The 18,853-nt window shown below is 37.8% G+C and overlaps 1 protein-coding gene across 1 annotated transcript in view; it reads right to left on the bottom strand.

Annotated features, from left to right (window-relative positions):
* The window catches only part of LOC137262038 (rho family-interacting cell polarization regulator 2-like), a gene marked incomplete at its 5' end in the record, with an annotated part of 81,138 nt that extends 67,318 nt beyond the window's left edge, over positions 1-13,820 (bottom strand). The window contains one exon of the mRNA XM_067799830.1: positions 13,730-13,820. Within this exon, the coding sequence (XP_067655931.1) occupies positions 13,730-13,820 (91 nt within the window). The remainder of the gene's footprint in view (positions 1-13,729) is intronic.
* Between the last annotated feature and the right edge of the window lie 5,033 nt (positions 13,821-18,853).

Genomic DNA, 18,853 nt, shown 5'->3' with positions numbered 1-18,853 from the left:
ACCTAATCTAGCTGTCTACCACACTCTAGCTATTCTACCACACTTTACCTAATCTGTCTATCACACTCTAGCTGTTCTACCATACTTCACCTAATCTAGCTGCCTACCACACTCTAGCTGTTCTACCATACTTCACCTAATGAAGCTGCCTAGTTCCCAAAGACAAATGTTTTCCATGACATTAACGAACTGTAGAGTGAGTGAGTGAGTGAATGAGTTACAATTTAAAGTCACATCAGCAAATGTTCAGCCATACTTTGACTAAACTGTTGAATGAAGCATTCCCCACGTTCCTAAAACACAACATTATTATAGATGAAATTTGGTTCGGAATGTGTGTTTGGGTTATGTTATTTTAGATTCACAAATACTCTAGCTATACTGTATGTCTTCAATAATGATATTTTGTCATCTTCCATGATCCATGATGTTGGTGACCCATGAAGATCCAGGTTAGAGTTGATCTTTAGCTACCCATGTTTGTCTTAAGAGACAACTAATGGAATCAGGTGGTGAGGCTCGCTGATTCAGCTGACACATGTCACTGAATCCCAGTTATGTAAATCAATGCTCCTGTTGTTCATCACTGGACTGTCTGGTCTACTCAATTATTTACGGCCTGATAGATGGAATATTGCCTTTGTGGCTGAAAACTTAACTCACCATGTTATTGGATTACAATGACTTGCATTCAAGCATGTAACAGTGTCTGATAGCCTGATTATTAAGCCAACTCATTTGTCAAGTACAAGGGACCAATACAAACAAGGAATCACCTGAAGGAAGACACTCAGGATAAGTAGAGAAAAAAAAATGCTTCAGATATAGAGGATACTAAACGACCTTCCATGTGGATGATTTGGTATCAAATAAGTGAAAGTGAGCTTGATACGAAATCATTAAAGTTTAATGAAAATGGTATTTCATGGAAGCAAGTGTAATATTCTCTTCATTACTTCCAACACAAATTGATAGAAACTGCAGTTACAGTGTATAGTTTACTGTTTACTGTCTCCATTTACTATCATTGAAAACTGGGTGATTGTAATTATATAGATTTAAAAGCTAACCACCAGAAACATTACTAATCATTAGTTTCATCTTAGAGAAACTGAATTAAAGAAAAATTCCACATAATTCAATTTAAAAAGAAGTCCTCAAACTGTAAGCCAAGTAAAAAACACCCAATAATATTTTTCAGTTGACTTGTTCTACTGATATGAAGGTCAGAACCGGTTAACATGAATAAACTAACTGTTAATAACTGGTTGAAGAAAACATAACATACAATCTCTCCAACAATTCCGCTTGTAACACAAAACAAATACTGTTAACAAGAAAAGCCAAACAACACAATGACAGGTCTGTATTGGACTCTATTTAAGCTGAACACCTGGGTCAACAGTCATGAATACCTCACATGGCCAGACACCTCATATGTAGCCAGTCATCTCCTGTCTATTCTGTTTATGGATGTACATTCTTAATCAGTCTCTTTCCCACCTAACAACACTCAACCAATATACAATATATACACAATTGTCATGACCTCACTCCAATCAGCTGGGAGAAGATTGTTTGGTGGAGAAGCTGACAAGAGTTGCTTCCCTTTATCTCCCACTATAACCACTGTAATTAGGAAGAATGTTCAATAGTCTGAGTGATTTTCTTTTCAGATTTTATTTTGAAATCTATGCCTGTTAATATTATTCCTTGGTGCTTACCACAGTTAAAATGTGGACTTTTTAATCAGACCGGACGACCATTAAACCTTCCAGTCCAGGGAGATGAATAGGAGTTGCCTGTATTATTACAGGCATAACTAAGAAAGCCTTCCCACTGTACAGAGAAACACAGAAAAGCCCACATTCATTGTGGAAATAGCAGCATAAACATATTACCTTCCAAATGAAACAGTAAATACGACAACGAAAAACTGAAAAAAAACAGCAAAACAGCAACATTTTCACATCTATGACTTTTACTGCACATGGTCAATATGATCTGGGTTTCAGTCAAATTTCCGAGCCCCTCGCGTGGAAAATGTATTGAATATGTCAAAATAGTTACTGTCTTACTGTCAATTATTTCATACGAATGGAAAGTAAACTAAACAAGTTGTGCACACAAGCATGATGATGGTAACTGCCAAATAACACAACAGAAATACTTAGAAAAGCAGCTGAAAACTACCTGGATTATATATATACCTTTATTGAAAGCTGAATGGCAGGAAGGATCACTTCAAACATTCTGATTGGCCGTGTGGTTTGAAAGATAGGTGACAGGAGGTAAAAGATTCATTTCTATCAATATCAAATGTTAGTAACCTAGTTCTGACTGTCATTACAAAGTGGCACAAAACAAAATTCTAATTCAACTTGGCATGTAAAACAAGTTCTGACTGGTCAATGCTATAAATTTCTGACTGTATAATCAGCAAATACGGTTACAATTTGAAAATCGATTCACAAAAATTATCCCTACATTATTGGCGTAATGCTGCTCTTCAGTGCATTGTCATTGGCAGAAGCCCCAGGTCAACTAACTCCCCTATCCTGCTAAAATGGACGGAACTGCATGAAAAAAGACAAAACGGCATAATAAATTTATTTTTAATTTCATACAACTTATCTGCAGTAGGCTGTTGACCCAACACTGTTAGATCACAGAAAATGATTTATGACGTCATTATGGAGTGTGACATCACCCGCTGTGACGTCATTTGCCAACAGAACTGTTAATGGACCATCGTTAAGGAATCAGTAGTGTTGAGAATTGGTTGCAATCTCAAAAATGATGATTGCTTCATTACCGGTGAACAAATATTTAAAAAAGTTGGTTAGGGTCCTTTTTCAGATTTTCCTTTACAGGTCGTTATTGCAGAAATTTATAGCATGATCCGACTTGGTACCTTTAAGTGGTGACTAATATATCATGATCATTATTTCAGGAGTCATCAAGAAATATTCAGCCATGACTTTTCAGTTAACTAAGCCAAAGTTTGTCTACTTGAAGCGATCTCAATGCCTCTCCTGGCAATCAGAAGGAGAATTACTCACTCAATGTGTGCCAGTAAGAGAATGACAAGAACTCCTATCAGTTGAGAAAAATAATGTCACCACGACAATGCCTTTCCTTGACACAAGTTGACAAACTCAATGTCACTAAACTTGCAAGATATTGAAACAACTAATAAATCCACTGCATTGTATTACATGATCATCAACATGGCTGACGTACCATCCATTAACAATGGCCAAAAGATAAAGTGACGTCTGGTAATGAAATGCAACAAATCACAAAAACCCTTCCCGAGCAATGCATTGTTAAGACGGCCATTGTGAAAGCATCGTCACACAAACAACAAGTCCATAACATAATGAAGACACAAACATGGCCAAACAGCCCAACACTGCTCTCCACGCTGGTCAAACACACCAAGGCTTGTGGAGGATTTACTGAAATGCAAACAATTAGGCTAAGAATTATTTCAAGGTCGACCAACAGTGATTGCTGTGTTAGCTGTCCGACTAAATGTATCACCCAGGTGACACATTTGAATAAAGGAACAAATTAACATCCTCCATTCTTACGATTACCTTGATTAGAATGAAGGTCAACAGAGAACAAGGGCTGAAGACAATCTTAACACCTGTTGAATATGAGGACATAGTACAAACACATTTGCATTATTTAGAAAACGTTCATCTAAACCAAACAACTACTTGATGGGAGGCAGACTCAGCGGGTAAATGACACTTATTTAGATAATTCCACAAATTACAGATACCATTGAGCATCTGTCTGTACATGCTGTTTTCATTTGAATTCAGTTAACATTTTTGTATGAAAAGTCATGGTCTAGTATTTTAAACTGCCCTTGTCTCTTCCTACTGAAGTAACCTGCAAAATCCATAAAAAAAATTCATCCAACAAAGGTTCATTGATTGTTTTTAAATCATTTTTGTTAGTGTCATGGGTTGCAAGACTACTGGCAAACATTCTATGCAAGCAAGAAGCCATATTGATAACTTACTGTTCTATCATCAACAGTGGCATGCAATGTTATTTATTTCATAACAAAATTCCTGTTCTGATGTCCAACACTTTGCAAAGAATCTTTTGCAAGTGTTCATATTTTGTCAGTGAGAATAGTTTAACAATATATTCCATCTGGGGACACCAGAAATGTGCTTCACAGAATCACACATTGTATCCATGTGGGAAATTGGACCCAGGTCTGTGGCCTGACAAGTGAATGCCTTAACCACTAGATTGCCCCTCCTATTTTGTGATGAAAGTTGACAGCTTCACAGTCACACTTAACAGTAATTACCAAACAAAACAAAGACCCTGAACAATTGGACCATTCTTTCACCTGACACATCGTTAAGGTGACCACTATCACAAGCTATCACCAGCATTGGATGTGTGCAGAGAAGTTAACAGTTACAATCAGTTTCTTTGTCAGTTTTAAAATAAAACCAATAATTTCTTTGCTTAAATTCCATGAGTGATTTTTTGGCAAAACATGGAAGGATTGGCAGTTTCAAGAACTTATGGAGGTAAACACTCGTAGTGGATGTAGTAAACCAACTTTCTTCTGCATTTTCAGCTGCTGTATATTACTGTGGACATCTACAAGTAACTTAACAAACTAAAATTATAAATCCCTTGAAGTTTGTTATTGCCACAGTTCATACATGATGAGATATCAAATCTCACACTTGATCATTATATCTAAGAAATGAGTGAGTGAGTGAGCTGAGTTTTACACCACATTTTGCAATATTTTACTTATGTGGTGGTGGTCTATAAATAATCAAGTGAGTTGATTTTTACGCTGCACTCAGCAATAGTCCAGCCATAATCACCAGACAATCCAGTGATCAACAACATGAGCATCACTCTGCACAACTGGGAACCGATGACATGTGTCAACCAAAAGAAATGCTTAGGGCATTAACATCATAAAAAGCCTGCATTATCCAAAAAGTGATTTAGATACAGTCCAATAAAGCAATATTTCAATCATATCCTGATGTTTCAGTTTGGCATCAGGTACATTTGACAAAGACTGCAGATGTTCACACTAAGCACCTTAAGGACTAAAAAGCTGTGATACAAATGGTAGTATTAGCGACTAATGAATTCCTACATCTGTATTCTTTCAATCTGATTTTTGTGACAACCGTGCTTGAACTTTCGACAAGCGTGTGGGTAGCAGCTTGAACACTGTTTCATGGTTTATTGGACGAATATTTTCATCAGGCAGAGATGACAGTTGAATACATGAGAAGAATTCAAATGCTAATTTTACCTGACGAGGTGACCTCAATCATGTTGAGGTCTTAGTTTATTGTTCAGTGACATGATACGCATGTTGCCACATGGTGCGAGCTCTCCAGAAACAGACATACAAAAGTAACAATGTACAATATTACTCTAAAAGCTGAGCATAATTGAAGACATTTTTTTTCGCTCTGGAGGAGCTATTGGAGAGTTCGAACTCGTCCCTTTCAAGCATTCCTGGATATGTCCATGGCTGAAAGTTGTGGTCCATTGCCAGTTCGTATGGTCAATAGACAGGTGTGTGCACAAATTTTCATGTCACTTTAAAACCAGTACAGCTTAACTGAATTGTTAAACCCTCAAAATGGAGGCATTAAAATTAATAAATTGAACCTAATGCTCAAAAGCAATCAGCACATTTTTGCTGAGTTGAGTCTATGACTCATCATAACTGTAACTTTAGGAAGAAGACAAAGAACATGCTTATCTCAGTTTCATCTTTGACACTTTCATAAAGGAAGTAACAAGGAACACTTGCTTGACATGCAATTTGTTTAAAATCATAGTCTTCTCCACATCCTTTGCCATCGATGGTGAGTGAACCAAGCCTAAGAATTAATGCCTAACCGAACAGTACTTCAAACATACCATCTCTGCTTCAGTTTAGGTGTGCGCATGCATGCATGCTTTGTTTTGACTTACTCTGCTTTTAGCAATATTCCAGCAACATCACAGTTGGGGACACCAGAAATGGGCCTCATACATTGTATCCATGTGAGGAATTGAACTCAGATCTTTAGTGTAACCACTGAGCTTTAACCACTGAGCTACATGTCAACCCCTTCTTGATGTGTGGTGATGGGAAGTTGTGATGCTGATTGCATAGTCTACCACTGGCTGTTGTGAAACCAACAAGCTTTGCACGTGATGATGATACATAAGTGACAATGCTAAGATGCAGTATCTTCTTGATCAATTAAGGTCACCTTTCCAAGAAGGACAGCAGTAAATACTACAGAGAATTTCATTGGATGATAAAACACAAGTCTGAATATGGGTAGCAAATTTGTTAAAACTGCTTTCAGTCAGACCAATTACTTCTTGTTTTACAGATCTGTGGTTGTATTTTTTCAAGAAGAAAAAAAGTATAAATCAATTTTCCTTGCTAAAAAATAAAATCCTTTGACAGGCCAAAAATGTAAACTTACAAGAAAACTTTCTAGATTGTATTTTGCCCCAAATACAATGCCTAAATTCCAAAAAGTAAGATACTTTTACTACTTCAAATGAATATTACTTTGACTGGTGATTATATATTTATGTTTTTTCTCCCCCGCCTTTTGGTTTTCTGGGGACAAAAATCTGTAAAACAAGGAATAAAATTTGTCTGGCCTCACTTGTCCAGCACTTTAAAAACAAGCAGCATTCTACTGTCACATGTAATTGGTCATCAATTAGACATCCACTTGATGATCTTTATCCCTCAGAGAGTTATCATATCTCACATGAAATTAAGTAATTAATTATTCCTATGTTTATTCTACCCTGACTTCAGTAAATACAGGATTGTGATTGGTTAATCAAAGTTATTCATAATCATGTACCTCTGATTTTCCATCACAATATGCTTATCTCCTAATTTTGTCCATGAGTCCTGCTAGAAATTCATGCTTTATGTCAAGAGTACTTGTGTTAAATTAATATTCACAGACACTTTGAACATCTGAACAATGTCACTGCATGCTAAAACATTTATTTGAAACAGAAAAAAGAAGCATACATTTACACAGTAAAACCAAATACTTATATCTGTTTTGGGTAAGGGTTCAAGCGTTGCCATCAGCAGATTTGTAAAGCAATTCAAAATTTCCTATTTTCACATCAAACTATTAGTTCCTACACATGTGTATCCAGTCAAATACATACGTTTGAGATGTTTAGGTTGTCAATTAGAAATGGAAAAATCATGCTGAGTTGAGAGACGTGGAGTCCACGCGAGCAATACTTTCATTACAGAAACACCTCTCCTGGATGCTTGGTAAACAAGGAGACGTGACTTCTACAGCTTAAGTTAACCATTGTGATACCAATGCTTTATCAACAAAATCAACCTACCAAAAGTAAGTACAACGAAATAGTACCTTGCATTTGTCAAGTTCCGTTCTTTGTTTTGAAACTACATTCATGAGCAATGATATACAAAAATACTTCAAGTATGGTGAAATGAAAATCTTACCATTTGGGGGATAGCGCCTGTTAGGAAGGCCTTTTAACCAGTGGAGTACCAGATTTAGGGTATTTTCATCTTTTAGCGATGCCTTCCCATCTTTGACATCCTGTGACAGTTGAGCAAGTTGAATGTATCGAGCTGCCAGCTCATGTTCACGGGTCGTTGCCCATTTCTTCTCCTCGGGACACACTGCTCTAACCATTGTTCCAATGACTGAGTTTCAAGACAAAATCGTAATGAACTTATACTTTCAACTGCTTGGAAGGTCTGATAAAGAACTGAAGACTATCTTGGGATCAATATTGTTTCAAGGCCAAAAAGCGATAAGTCAAAGGCCACAAAAATAGCAGATTCTCAATTCTGAAAATAGCGGGAAGTGTAAATCACTGCTTCTCACTGAAATCTAGCTGCAAAGAAAGTGGCAGGTCCTTGACAAGGTCACAGCATCAATAGTCCTAAGATAGATCGTGCTGGTCTCAAAACCACTGAGAATCTCTGCACAGTTGATCTGAACTCCAATATGGACTTACGCCTGATATTTGACGCAGGTTATTGAAATGTCCTTAAAATGGGATATGAATCTCTTGATCTTGGATCAGACACATATCTCAAACACACATGAATATAAACCTTTATGAAAACAAGTCCTCAAAATGAAACATTGAAAACTTGTGCCATGAAGTTTAAAAAATCATATGACCATCCTAAAGCAGAACTTCAAAGACATGAGGGTCCATGAGATACGAAGTAGCCACTGGAGGAATCCCACGCCTTGAGTTTGACTGCAGCAGAGGAAGAAAGTCATGCAGGGTACGCTGGAGACACAATGATTGTGAATCAAGACAGCAACAGGTTTTGTCCCTACAACAGCTCCTGATCAATCAAAGCAGGCTCAATGTACACTCAAGACACCGCAACACAACAAATAAACTGCCGTGGCAGTGTCCGTGGATGGAGTCTGAGACGTATCGACACCTTCGTCTAACCAATCACACCACTGCGGACAAGTACATACAGCACTCCTTAAAAGTCGGCAGCAAAGGTTTAAGGAAAGGCTTAATTAGTTTGAATGTCTTGTCCACGTGTCTGCCTCACTTCTACACAGCATGCTCCAGAAATTGTCAATGTGTGTCCAAAGGATAACTTGTTTGAATTTTTTTATTTGACTTCTGCCTTCAGGCCAACCACAGGAATGTCTTAAGATTTCATGAGCACCAAGTACTTTTCTCCACTGCTCTGACTTGAATTCTTATACATACTATTTGAGCAATATTATTTAAAAACTACTATTTGAGCAATATTGTTTAAACTCTCAAAATATACGACACCTTCATAAGTTCTGTTCACTGTGCAATGAAAAAGAACTATAATCTTGTGCCATTATTTCAGGGACAGTTGAACAACAGATATTATTTCCATTTTCCATTGAAATGCTGACAATTATTTTAGAACTGTTTCCTTGCGAAGGGTTTGTTCATGATGACTGATCTGTTCTAATGTGATCAGTTCTGTGGGAAATGGGCTCTGTTGACACAACTTCAAACACAGCCTCTTTCAATTATGTTTATTCACTTTGACTTTCGAATCTATGAAAAAAATTTAAACAAGAAACACAGCATGATTCAAGGTCAGTAATTTGGATTATACACTTCAGAAATATTTGGCAGGTTTTTATGATAATTGATGCAACTTTGGTTAACATGGATACAGGAATTTACTTTAATTAACAAATTATTGCTGGAGCAAAGAGATCACTTCTCCAGACACACCAAAATGTTACCGCCTACAAAAACACATACTTACAAAAGATGCATATAGTCCACAGTAGGTGTCCTGACATGCCAAAAAGAAATGCTGTTCAATAAAAATTACCTAAAGTGAAGATTGCATATACCTGGCTTTTATATTATGGCAAAAACTCTCAAAATTCAGAGTGTAACTGGTACGCTTTCATCAGTCTATAACTGAAGTCCCCATACTTAAAGCTCAGACTATATTCTTATTATGTAATGAAGAACTTGTGAAGTCTTTTGCCACATTGCCACACGCAAAACACATTTCAGCCCCACTCAATAATTGTCATGATGTTTATCAATACTTTAATGTTTTAGTCTTTTCTTAATAATTTTCATATTTGTATGTGGATTTGTTATCTTGTTTCATATGCAGTAGGACTTGGTGGTCCACATTTTTTACTGCAAATGTTATGTGATTTTAATAAATCAAGTGTATACCACATGACACATTAATTAACAATTTTCTTCTTTCTTCCTCTTCTTAATGATAGACTCTTAAGCCATGCAGTGACATTACATCAGTAAGGCCTGACCGGTAAGACTTTCACCCGTAAACCTTGCATGAAATTTACCCTATTTATTCTGAATATTTCTAGGGGTTAGGGTTTACGTTTAGGCTTTCGATTTAACATTATGTTAGGTTTAGGGTCAGAATTAAGGGTAACTATTTATTCCCACAAATAGAATGTTCTTAAAAACGGGGGTTACGGGCAGAAATCTTTTCGCTTGACCCAAGTGGAATGCATCACAGGAAGCCAATGGATAACATGGGTGTATTCTTCTACTTGAAATGTGCCTTCTGATCAGCCACAGGAATGTTCTGACATTTGATAAAACAAGTATTGATAAAGAAACAGACAGAATTACAATAAAAATCAGATAAAAAGTCCTATTTATCAGCCTAAGGTGTGCGTAGGTGAGTATGATTTATAGCAAAGAGTGCAGTATTTCTGGTATAGCATGGGGTATGAGATAATTGTGGAAAGAAAGCCTTGACAGATACATATCCTAGTCAATTCCACCCAGTCCATGCCTTGAGCACAATCTGACCAAATTTTCAACACAATCACGGGTTTCTGGCATAGCACTGGTTCCAAGTATACAGGGACAGATCACTGGCAATGATACTCCTGTGGATAATGTTTTAATTCCTCACCATTTAAGCCACTGATGTACTATCTGATTCCAAACTTTACCTTCAGGTTCCTTGTCCGGAAACAGCAATCGCTGGGATTTCGACCGAGCTACAAAACTGATTGATCTCCATTTCTTCTTGCATAAAAATATGCTGGGGCTTCTCTTGATGTTAGTTTCAAACATTTTATCAACAAGTGTGAGCAGTAGAGACAGTGTAGAGCTGTTCTGCAAGACGGCTGCAGGAACTATATTTCAGTGTCCATCCAGATCAGAATCCTCAACACAACTGACCACAACTACAGTGATCTCACAACAGACCGTGACACCTCTCTTTGCCACTCAAGGTGTGAACCTCTTGTACTCATTCAACCATGACAATGATTTTATCTCATTTACAAACATCAACATATTGAAACAATTAATGTAGTTAATTTCCATTTAAATGCAAGTAATAAATTCATCTAAATAATCAATATAGTTAACTTTAGAAAAGAAAATAGCAAAATGTATGAGAATGTTCACACAGACATTCTTCTGAAGTGGCCGTTTGAATGCATGAAACTCACACTTCATGCTTTTTACCAGGTAGAACAATAGAGAAGGTGAGGCTGATTGCTGCATTGTGTTAGGACAATGGTCTACACAGGTAATCAGACAATACAGCCAGTTGGTAGCTCCAGTGTGTTTGTCACAGCTCTGACAATTCACCTACATAATGCCATTCAAATATTCTTGTCCTCAGGGTAACCTGAGAGGAGCTATATCAAAATATTGTTGAAGTTATGTCCAAAACAATGCATACAACATTCCAAAGATTTTCATCTTGGTGCTACCCATTTGACTTTGCATGTAACTTTTTCTTGTTTTCTTTTTTTGCTGTTAATTGGTAGATGTGCTTTAGGCTATATTCCAAATTACCTGTTATAATGGTGAGCTATTTTGCTGTTATGGAACATCTGTTCATAAACCTCAGGTAACACTCACTGAGATTATCTGAGCAAGTGTGTGGGTTGAGTTTGACGCCAGCAATCTATACTGAACAAAATAAGTTAGGGATATTGGTGTATTTAGGAATGATATTTTATTAGTGTGTCAATGAACAAACAGATTATTATTCAGAATTTCAAATTTTACACATCTGAATGAGGTTATATTTACTTAACCAAAAAACAGTAAAGCTTTTTGTCAAATTAAATCATTCACTTACATCTTACATAGGATTACTTAACCATGTTTGAGAAGTAAATTTACATTTCACAGGGTACCTCAACAACTGATTTCCAGACCACAAAAGTGCAATTATGTAAAACAAAGTTGATTTATTTGCAGGTAGCAAGTTTAAACAAACATTCAGATGTTTGAAATGTGATGCCTGACATCATCAGCCCAAGCTTTTCTTTTTTCACTTCATTTCACTAATTTCATTTCATCCCGTAGCTATTCGGTATTCTGCCTTGAGCATAAAACAATCCTGCAGATACACAAGCTTCATGACTATGCATACATTGAGCCAAGCAACAATGCTGGTGAACTCATCAAGCCCACTGTTTCACCTCGCAGGTATCTCTCCTGTCCTTATTGTTTCCTGGTGGGGGGTGGGGTTTTAACTTAGCTAAAATACAGACTTATCCATGCCTAGAGTCATCAGCACACCTGGATGCTGGGTTTCCCACCTGAACTCTGACGATTACAATTGTGTTCATGAGTCATGACTTGTCAGATTGTTGTTTCAAGAGTCTCGGACTTCCCACACTTCTCAATGTCTGCAGCCTCCTGCTTTGTAATCACACAGGTCACAAGTCATGTGTTAATAGGACACTGTATGTTCACATAGTTGTTCCGAAATTGTACAACATGCGATAAGTCTCAAGCTGTATGTTTGTAGTGATTTTCATATTTTTGCCATTTTTACCATCTGCCTGTTTCTTAAATAGCCACAGATATGAAGTTCAAGTTGACCTCAATCCCTCTTTGGCAATGTTTCTAATGTTGTCTGTACATGCTAGGCAACAGACTCATCAGCCAACACTCAGTGTAGTTGAGTAGATAATGTCTGCTGAGAGAGTGGAAGGTCTGTGGTTCAATACCCAATCATGTCATACTAAAGGATATTAAAAGAACATGCTCTTGCTTTGGCTGGTGTTTGGCATTTATGGAATAAAACACGGTTTGGTCAGTATAACACATTAGCCAAGGCAGGCATCCATGTTATATTACTGCATTGCTGGCTCTTTAAACGCCAGCACTTGACCATACCAGCAAGTGAGTGAGTAAGTATAATTTTATGCTTTTCTCAGCAATATACCAGCAATATTATGACAGGGGACATCTGAAATAGGCTTTAGATATCATACCCATATGGGGATTCGAACCCTGGTCTTCAGCATCACAAGTGGATGCTTTAACCACAAGGCTAACCCAACATCCACCAGACCAGCAAGATTCGGAAACTCATATTGATCTTTGAGTACGATAAACTTGGGCCCAATCCATGAAACAGTTCATAGCACTATGATATTCGTAAGTCTATGATAATCTATATACACTTACGACTGGTCGTAACACTACAAACATTTTGTAGATGGGGAGCAGTACAGGAGGAGGGCTCATTTGGGTTTGACCCCCTGCTAAGTCAGATCATGCTTTTGAGTTTGTCAGCACGAAAAACAAGAGGGAGTGGTATCACTAGGGGCTGTCCACTGACACGCTTCAATATAGAAGACAATGTTGAAAGGTTCATAAAGGAAACTCAAATCACTGTAGCACTCACTTAAATACCCTTACAAAGACTTTGTCTCACCTATTTGGCACTTCACAGTTATACTTTGATAGAATTTGTCTTGCAGGTGTTATTGTTAATCTCACCTGTTACAAACATTAGGGAGTTTGTCTAACGTGTTACACAGTCTATGTGGTTTGTCATTACTGTGACAGGGATCATAGCTTTTTCTTCACCTGTTAAGATATAATATGGTATGTCTAGCTTGTAACAGATATAATAGTGTGTCAATTATTGGGTGTACCACCTGTGAAAGGCATTATTCTATATCTCATCTGTTAAAGGTGAGATCCAGTTTGTCTTATCTATTACAGGAACATTGTATATCAGTATTTGTTTTAATTGTTACAAGCATTATGGAGTATGTCTCACCTGTAAAAGGTATTCTAGAGTATGTCTCACCTGTAAGAGGTATTCTAGAGTATGTCTCACCTGTAACAGGTACTCTAGAGTATGTCTCACCTGTAACAGGTATTCTAGAGTATGTCTTACCTGTGACAGGTATCTGCTCCAGTGTATACTTTGATGGCTGATGGTTGATGTTCCACACTGACACAGATTTGCGTGGCATGTACATCGTTACATATATCCAGTGTCCCAAAGGCAGGTAAATCCACAATGATCATTCACAGGCGTTTCAAAGACTTATCCAAAAACTCAGTCTGATGATTAAGAAGTTGCTTGTCCATCAAACAAAATTCTGATTGGATGAAAACACTTCCTTCATGTAACCTGAAGAATATCACATTACAAAGTTCTACAACTATTTCACAGTCCACACAAACTATGTCCCAAGATCTGGTATCGTGAACACAAAGTCGAAAATCAGGCAGTTTTAACACACTAATTTCCAATCAGTTATACACAACAATGACATAGTTTCAACCGTAAAACATAAAAGTTAGCCATCTACACAGTTGAAAAGAACAGAATCAAAATTCTCCTCAATCTAAATGAACCAAATACCTCCACTAAGAAAAAATAAATCCACGATATCCTAAAATTTTGTCAACAGGTAGAACTGGCGAAACTACTTGGATCTGAGGCTCCAACTACAAGATCAAGAGGCGTATTTCCCTGTCCGTCAGGTAACAAACAGCCTCATCATGTCTCTTCCCCATTTACATGCATACCACCTATCACTGGATACCTGCCAACCTCTCACTACCTGACTGAAATTCACATCAAGTGCCACGCCCACTTGTTCCACGGATCATATATCAAATGCTTGTGAAACATGATACACAGACAGTGATAATCAACAAGTTGAAACTATTTTTCCGGTATATATATGGCCATTGGTTTCCCTGAGTATCAGCCAATAGCTAGTGACACGGGGACATATTGTTCCTGCCAAAGTCCTGACACAATAAGCAATGGCTTGCCACACTTCTGGCATGAAATAATGAGGCTTTTTATCACAGTAACCTGTCTAACGCATTTTTAATTGCCACTCTCATGAAACTGCAAGAAAGCATCATTTAAAAGAAAACTGATATATTTTGGACATATTTGGACATAAAAATTCCTGAAATTTCTTGTGCAGCTATTTATAGATCATAAAGACCCATATAATATGGGAGGTTTATTACACAATGCCATATATAGCCAATTGACAGACATTTGACTGTGCCAAAGTGTATTTGACGGAGAGGATGTTTCAGGCTGGATGCTGAATCTGCTAATATGTGCCTGGATTACGAATGTATGGTATCTGCATAACATGAGACTTCACTCTTTATTTCTGTTTCCATTGCTTGACCAAGCTCATTGTGGGTAGCAGCCTTCACAAATATAGTTGTTTTGTGAAATACCGAAGAAGTCTAAAATGAAAGTGTTGTTTTCACTTATTTTCGTCTTTCCTTCAGGTCACTATCACCCCAAATATTACACAAGTTATTTCACTTGTTTCCAAGTTTAATAAGAGGTCAACAGTCATTCCCACAAGTAATGCATAAACATTCTAAATTGTTGTTTCTGAAGTTCAAACACTCAAAGGTTTTGAAAAAGCAGTGATTAGTAATAATAATTTACGTTAAACACTTCACCATTTGTTTACTCTGGTGCTCTTTACCACAAGTCTAAGTGTTGACATAGATCCCCCTATAATTCCCTCACTTGACATTCCACCATCCACTCCACAAGCAGAGAGGCCTATAAAAGTTGACTCTGTTTAGGAAGGGTGTCAATACAAGTCTGCCCTACTCCAGAATAGAAGTAGTTTAAAGTAAGTACTTTAAAGAACACAATCACTCACAAGCTTACACGACCTCTTGTGAGAAAATGACAAGTGATAAAATCACTTTTGCTGACCTGTTTGCTGATACTCAAAGATTGAAGTCAAGACTGGGACTACTTATAATGATAAGACCTTTTACTACCGTGTGCTACTTGACACTGAAATACTGAAGTTCAGTGAGATTCTCACAATAGTTTTGGATAAGAGTTTATCTTCACACTAAACAAAGATATGAGGCTTTCTTTATACCTGCTGTACAGTAATTGACCATTCATAAACAAATTGTTCTTTTTCAAAGAAGTTTGTTGTTACTCCACTATCAGCAGCATTCCAGCCAGATTATGATAGCTCGTCAATAGTTAAGTCTGAGTGTGTTTATTGTTTTAAGCCGAACTCAGCAATACTAAAACTTTATGATGACAGCCTGTGAATAATCAAGTCTGGGTCGGAAAATCTAGCGACTGACGTCAGCAGCATCACCATATGCAGTTTTGGTACAATGACATCAACAAAGCCAGCAAGCCTGGCAATCTGATCCCAGTAGTCGCCATTCATGACAAGCATGGGTTGATAATGACGAATTCTAACCCAAACCATCAAAGGTAATAGAGTCTGAACTGTACAAGTCAAATGAGTGATTTTATGAACACCCGACACATTTAGTCACCCCTTATGACAGGTGGCATGGACCAGTCCTAACCTGGAATCCTGATGGGCTCCTCAATCCCCCAAACTAAGCAAGTGTCTAAGTACTAAGTTATGTCTGCATGTGGTTCACAAGTGCTTTCTTCCCTTATCTTCCACTAATGTTGGTAATCAGAAACCACAAAATTCTGATTTATCAAAAATATGTTTTTTACAGTTGAGAATCATTATTAATCCTTCTTTCCATTGGTTTTTGATTATTTTGGGAACATAAGTAGATAGCACTGCCCCATTTAGGAGTACACACAGATGGCGAGACACTGGTTCTAAACTGACAGCCTAGACAATTACACTGTAACATCACCAGGTACTAAATCAATGCATAAACAATAACAATGAGTTGCATTTGCCCAAACAGCAAAAGACATGAAGTTCGATCCCAAGGCTGGCTTTGGAGTTTCTAAGAATGTCTGCTTGGAGAGTTGGAGGTTGCTGGTTTAACTTTAGTCTCATGGACAGACCATCTGCCTGGGGACTTCTGTGGTTTTGTGGGAAGAAATTCTGACCTCTGAGCTTGGGTTTGGGTTTGGGTTTGGGTTTGGTACTCTGACCACTTCTGCAGTTTCATGGAAAGTGTCTGCCCAACTGTTTATGTTCGTCTCATAGACAGACTGCCTGCCTGGGGAGCAGAAGGTTGGTGGTGTGATCCCCTAGCGTCTTCTGTGGTCTTGTGGGAAGAGACTTTGACCACTGAACTGAAAGTCAGTGGTTTTGGTACTCTGACCACTTCTGTGGTCTCATAAAAGGGATCTGCCCAAAGAGACCGGAAAGTTACTGGTTGGATGAATATTCCTTCAATGTCATGACATTGAGTATTTACAACATACCGGATAGAGCTGATTAACTGACAGGGATTGGTTTTATGTCGCTTTCAGCAATATTCCAGCAACATCACTGCTGGGATCACCAGAAATGGGCCTCACAAATTGTACCCATATGGGATTTGAAGACAGATCTGTGGCATGATGAGCCAACACTTTAACCACTAGGCTACCCTACCTCCCCTACCGGATACAGATCATGATTTACAACACAGAACAGTCACAAGGAAAATCAAATAACTGATAGTAAAACGAGTATCTCTTTCAAAGTGAAGAGTTATCCTATCTGTCTACAGACAAACGACAGCTCACAAACAAAGCACGTCATAAATCTCACATGAATAAACACATATCCATAACTGAAAAATGTGTCAGCAGACAACGCCATGTGTGTTTGAAATATGATCTGATTGGCTTTGCAAATACAGCTCTGTAAATATGCACTTTAATCTATTGATTTGTTTCTTAACATAAAGATTATTCTCTTAAATTCTATGTTTAAATAAATCCAAAATCTGTTTATTTGTTTGAGACAGTGGCAAGAACATGTAATCCACTAAATTCATCACAATCTCTTTCATAATTCCTGAACTACAGCTGTGTTAGACATATCAGAGTAGGGTTGCAGTGTTAAAACGTGTTGCTGGTGTGCATGTTATTATTTTGTTAAAACATTTTCATTTTTTTTTAAAAGATTTGGAGGATAATTCACATTCACTAATAAACAAATGAAGCATTGATAAAGGGGCAAGTCCAGGGTGACCAGACAAGTTCAGGCAATTCTTCCAAGATATTGGATGGGTGAGGTGAGGATTTAACTTAAGATTTCACTCATATGATGACAGGCGTTGATGTGTATGTGTGTCTGCTTGTATTAGACCAGACTTCAGCTGGTTTTATTACGCTAGCTCACCTATACCATGCTTATATTAATGCCGAGCTCCAGGCAGGGAAGAACAAGTACCATACTTTAAAATCTTTCGGTAAGATGCCGCCTGGGGATCAAACTTGTACCTTCCGCTATCTGGCCTAACACTCTAACCACTATATCTTGGAGGAATTTTGAGATGGGATGGTGTAGGCAGGTGTGTGATGGTGTGGGGCAGGGATGTGGTGTGGGGCAGAGGTGTGATGGTGTGGGGCAGGGGTGTGATGGTGTGGGGCAGGGGTGTGATGGTGTGGGGCAGGGATGTGATGGTGTGGTGCAGCGGTATGATGGTGTGGGGCAGGAGTGTGATGGTGTGGGGTAAAGTACGGTGCAGTGGGACAAAACACAATTTTCATCTGATAAAATCAACTATTAAGTGGTAAACTGATTCAGATCACTAATTTCATTCTTGTTACTTGCTATAGTATTTGCTCATCACAGCAAACTGCTGAATCAGCCTCATTACATAATCATACAGCGAACACAAAGATTGAGACAATATTTCTGACACTGACATTAAACATACAAATATACCAACATCTTACCTTTTGCAGACAAAATACAAACATCGTAACTTTTCCTGAAACGTTTCCGCCGAAAGCGTTTGTGAATAAACTCCAACATGATATGACAACCCCACAGTAACAAGGGACTCCAGTCTTGGCTGAATTAGTACTGAAGTATTGGTGTAAAGTGCCACTAGGTGTTATTTGATGTGAAGGAGAGAAGGAAACAGTTTTACATTAACAACAGGAAGTCACCAGGGAATATTGGACACCTAGAGTGACAGGGTCTGTGGCAACTGAGACACACTGTGATTAGATCTTCTAAAAGTGTCTCATTACTAGACATGAGATTCATGTTTTGTGGGATTACTGTGACAAATTTGTCAATATTGCAAGAGGTGGTCACATTGTTTTTTA

This window comes from Haliotis asinina, chromosome 14 (genome assembly GCF_037392515.1).
Source record: "Haliotis asinina isolate JCU_RB_2024 chromosome 14, JCU_Hal_asi_v2, whole genome shotgun sequence".
Lineage (NCBI taxonomy): Eukaryota > Metazoa > Mollusca > Gastropoda > Lepetellida > Haliotidae > Haliotis > Haliotis asinina.
This window is presented reverse-complemented; position numbering and strand designations above follow the sequence as displayed.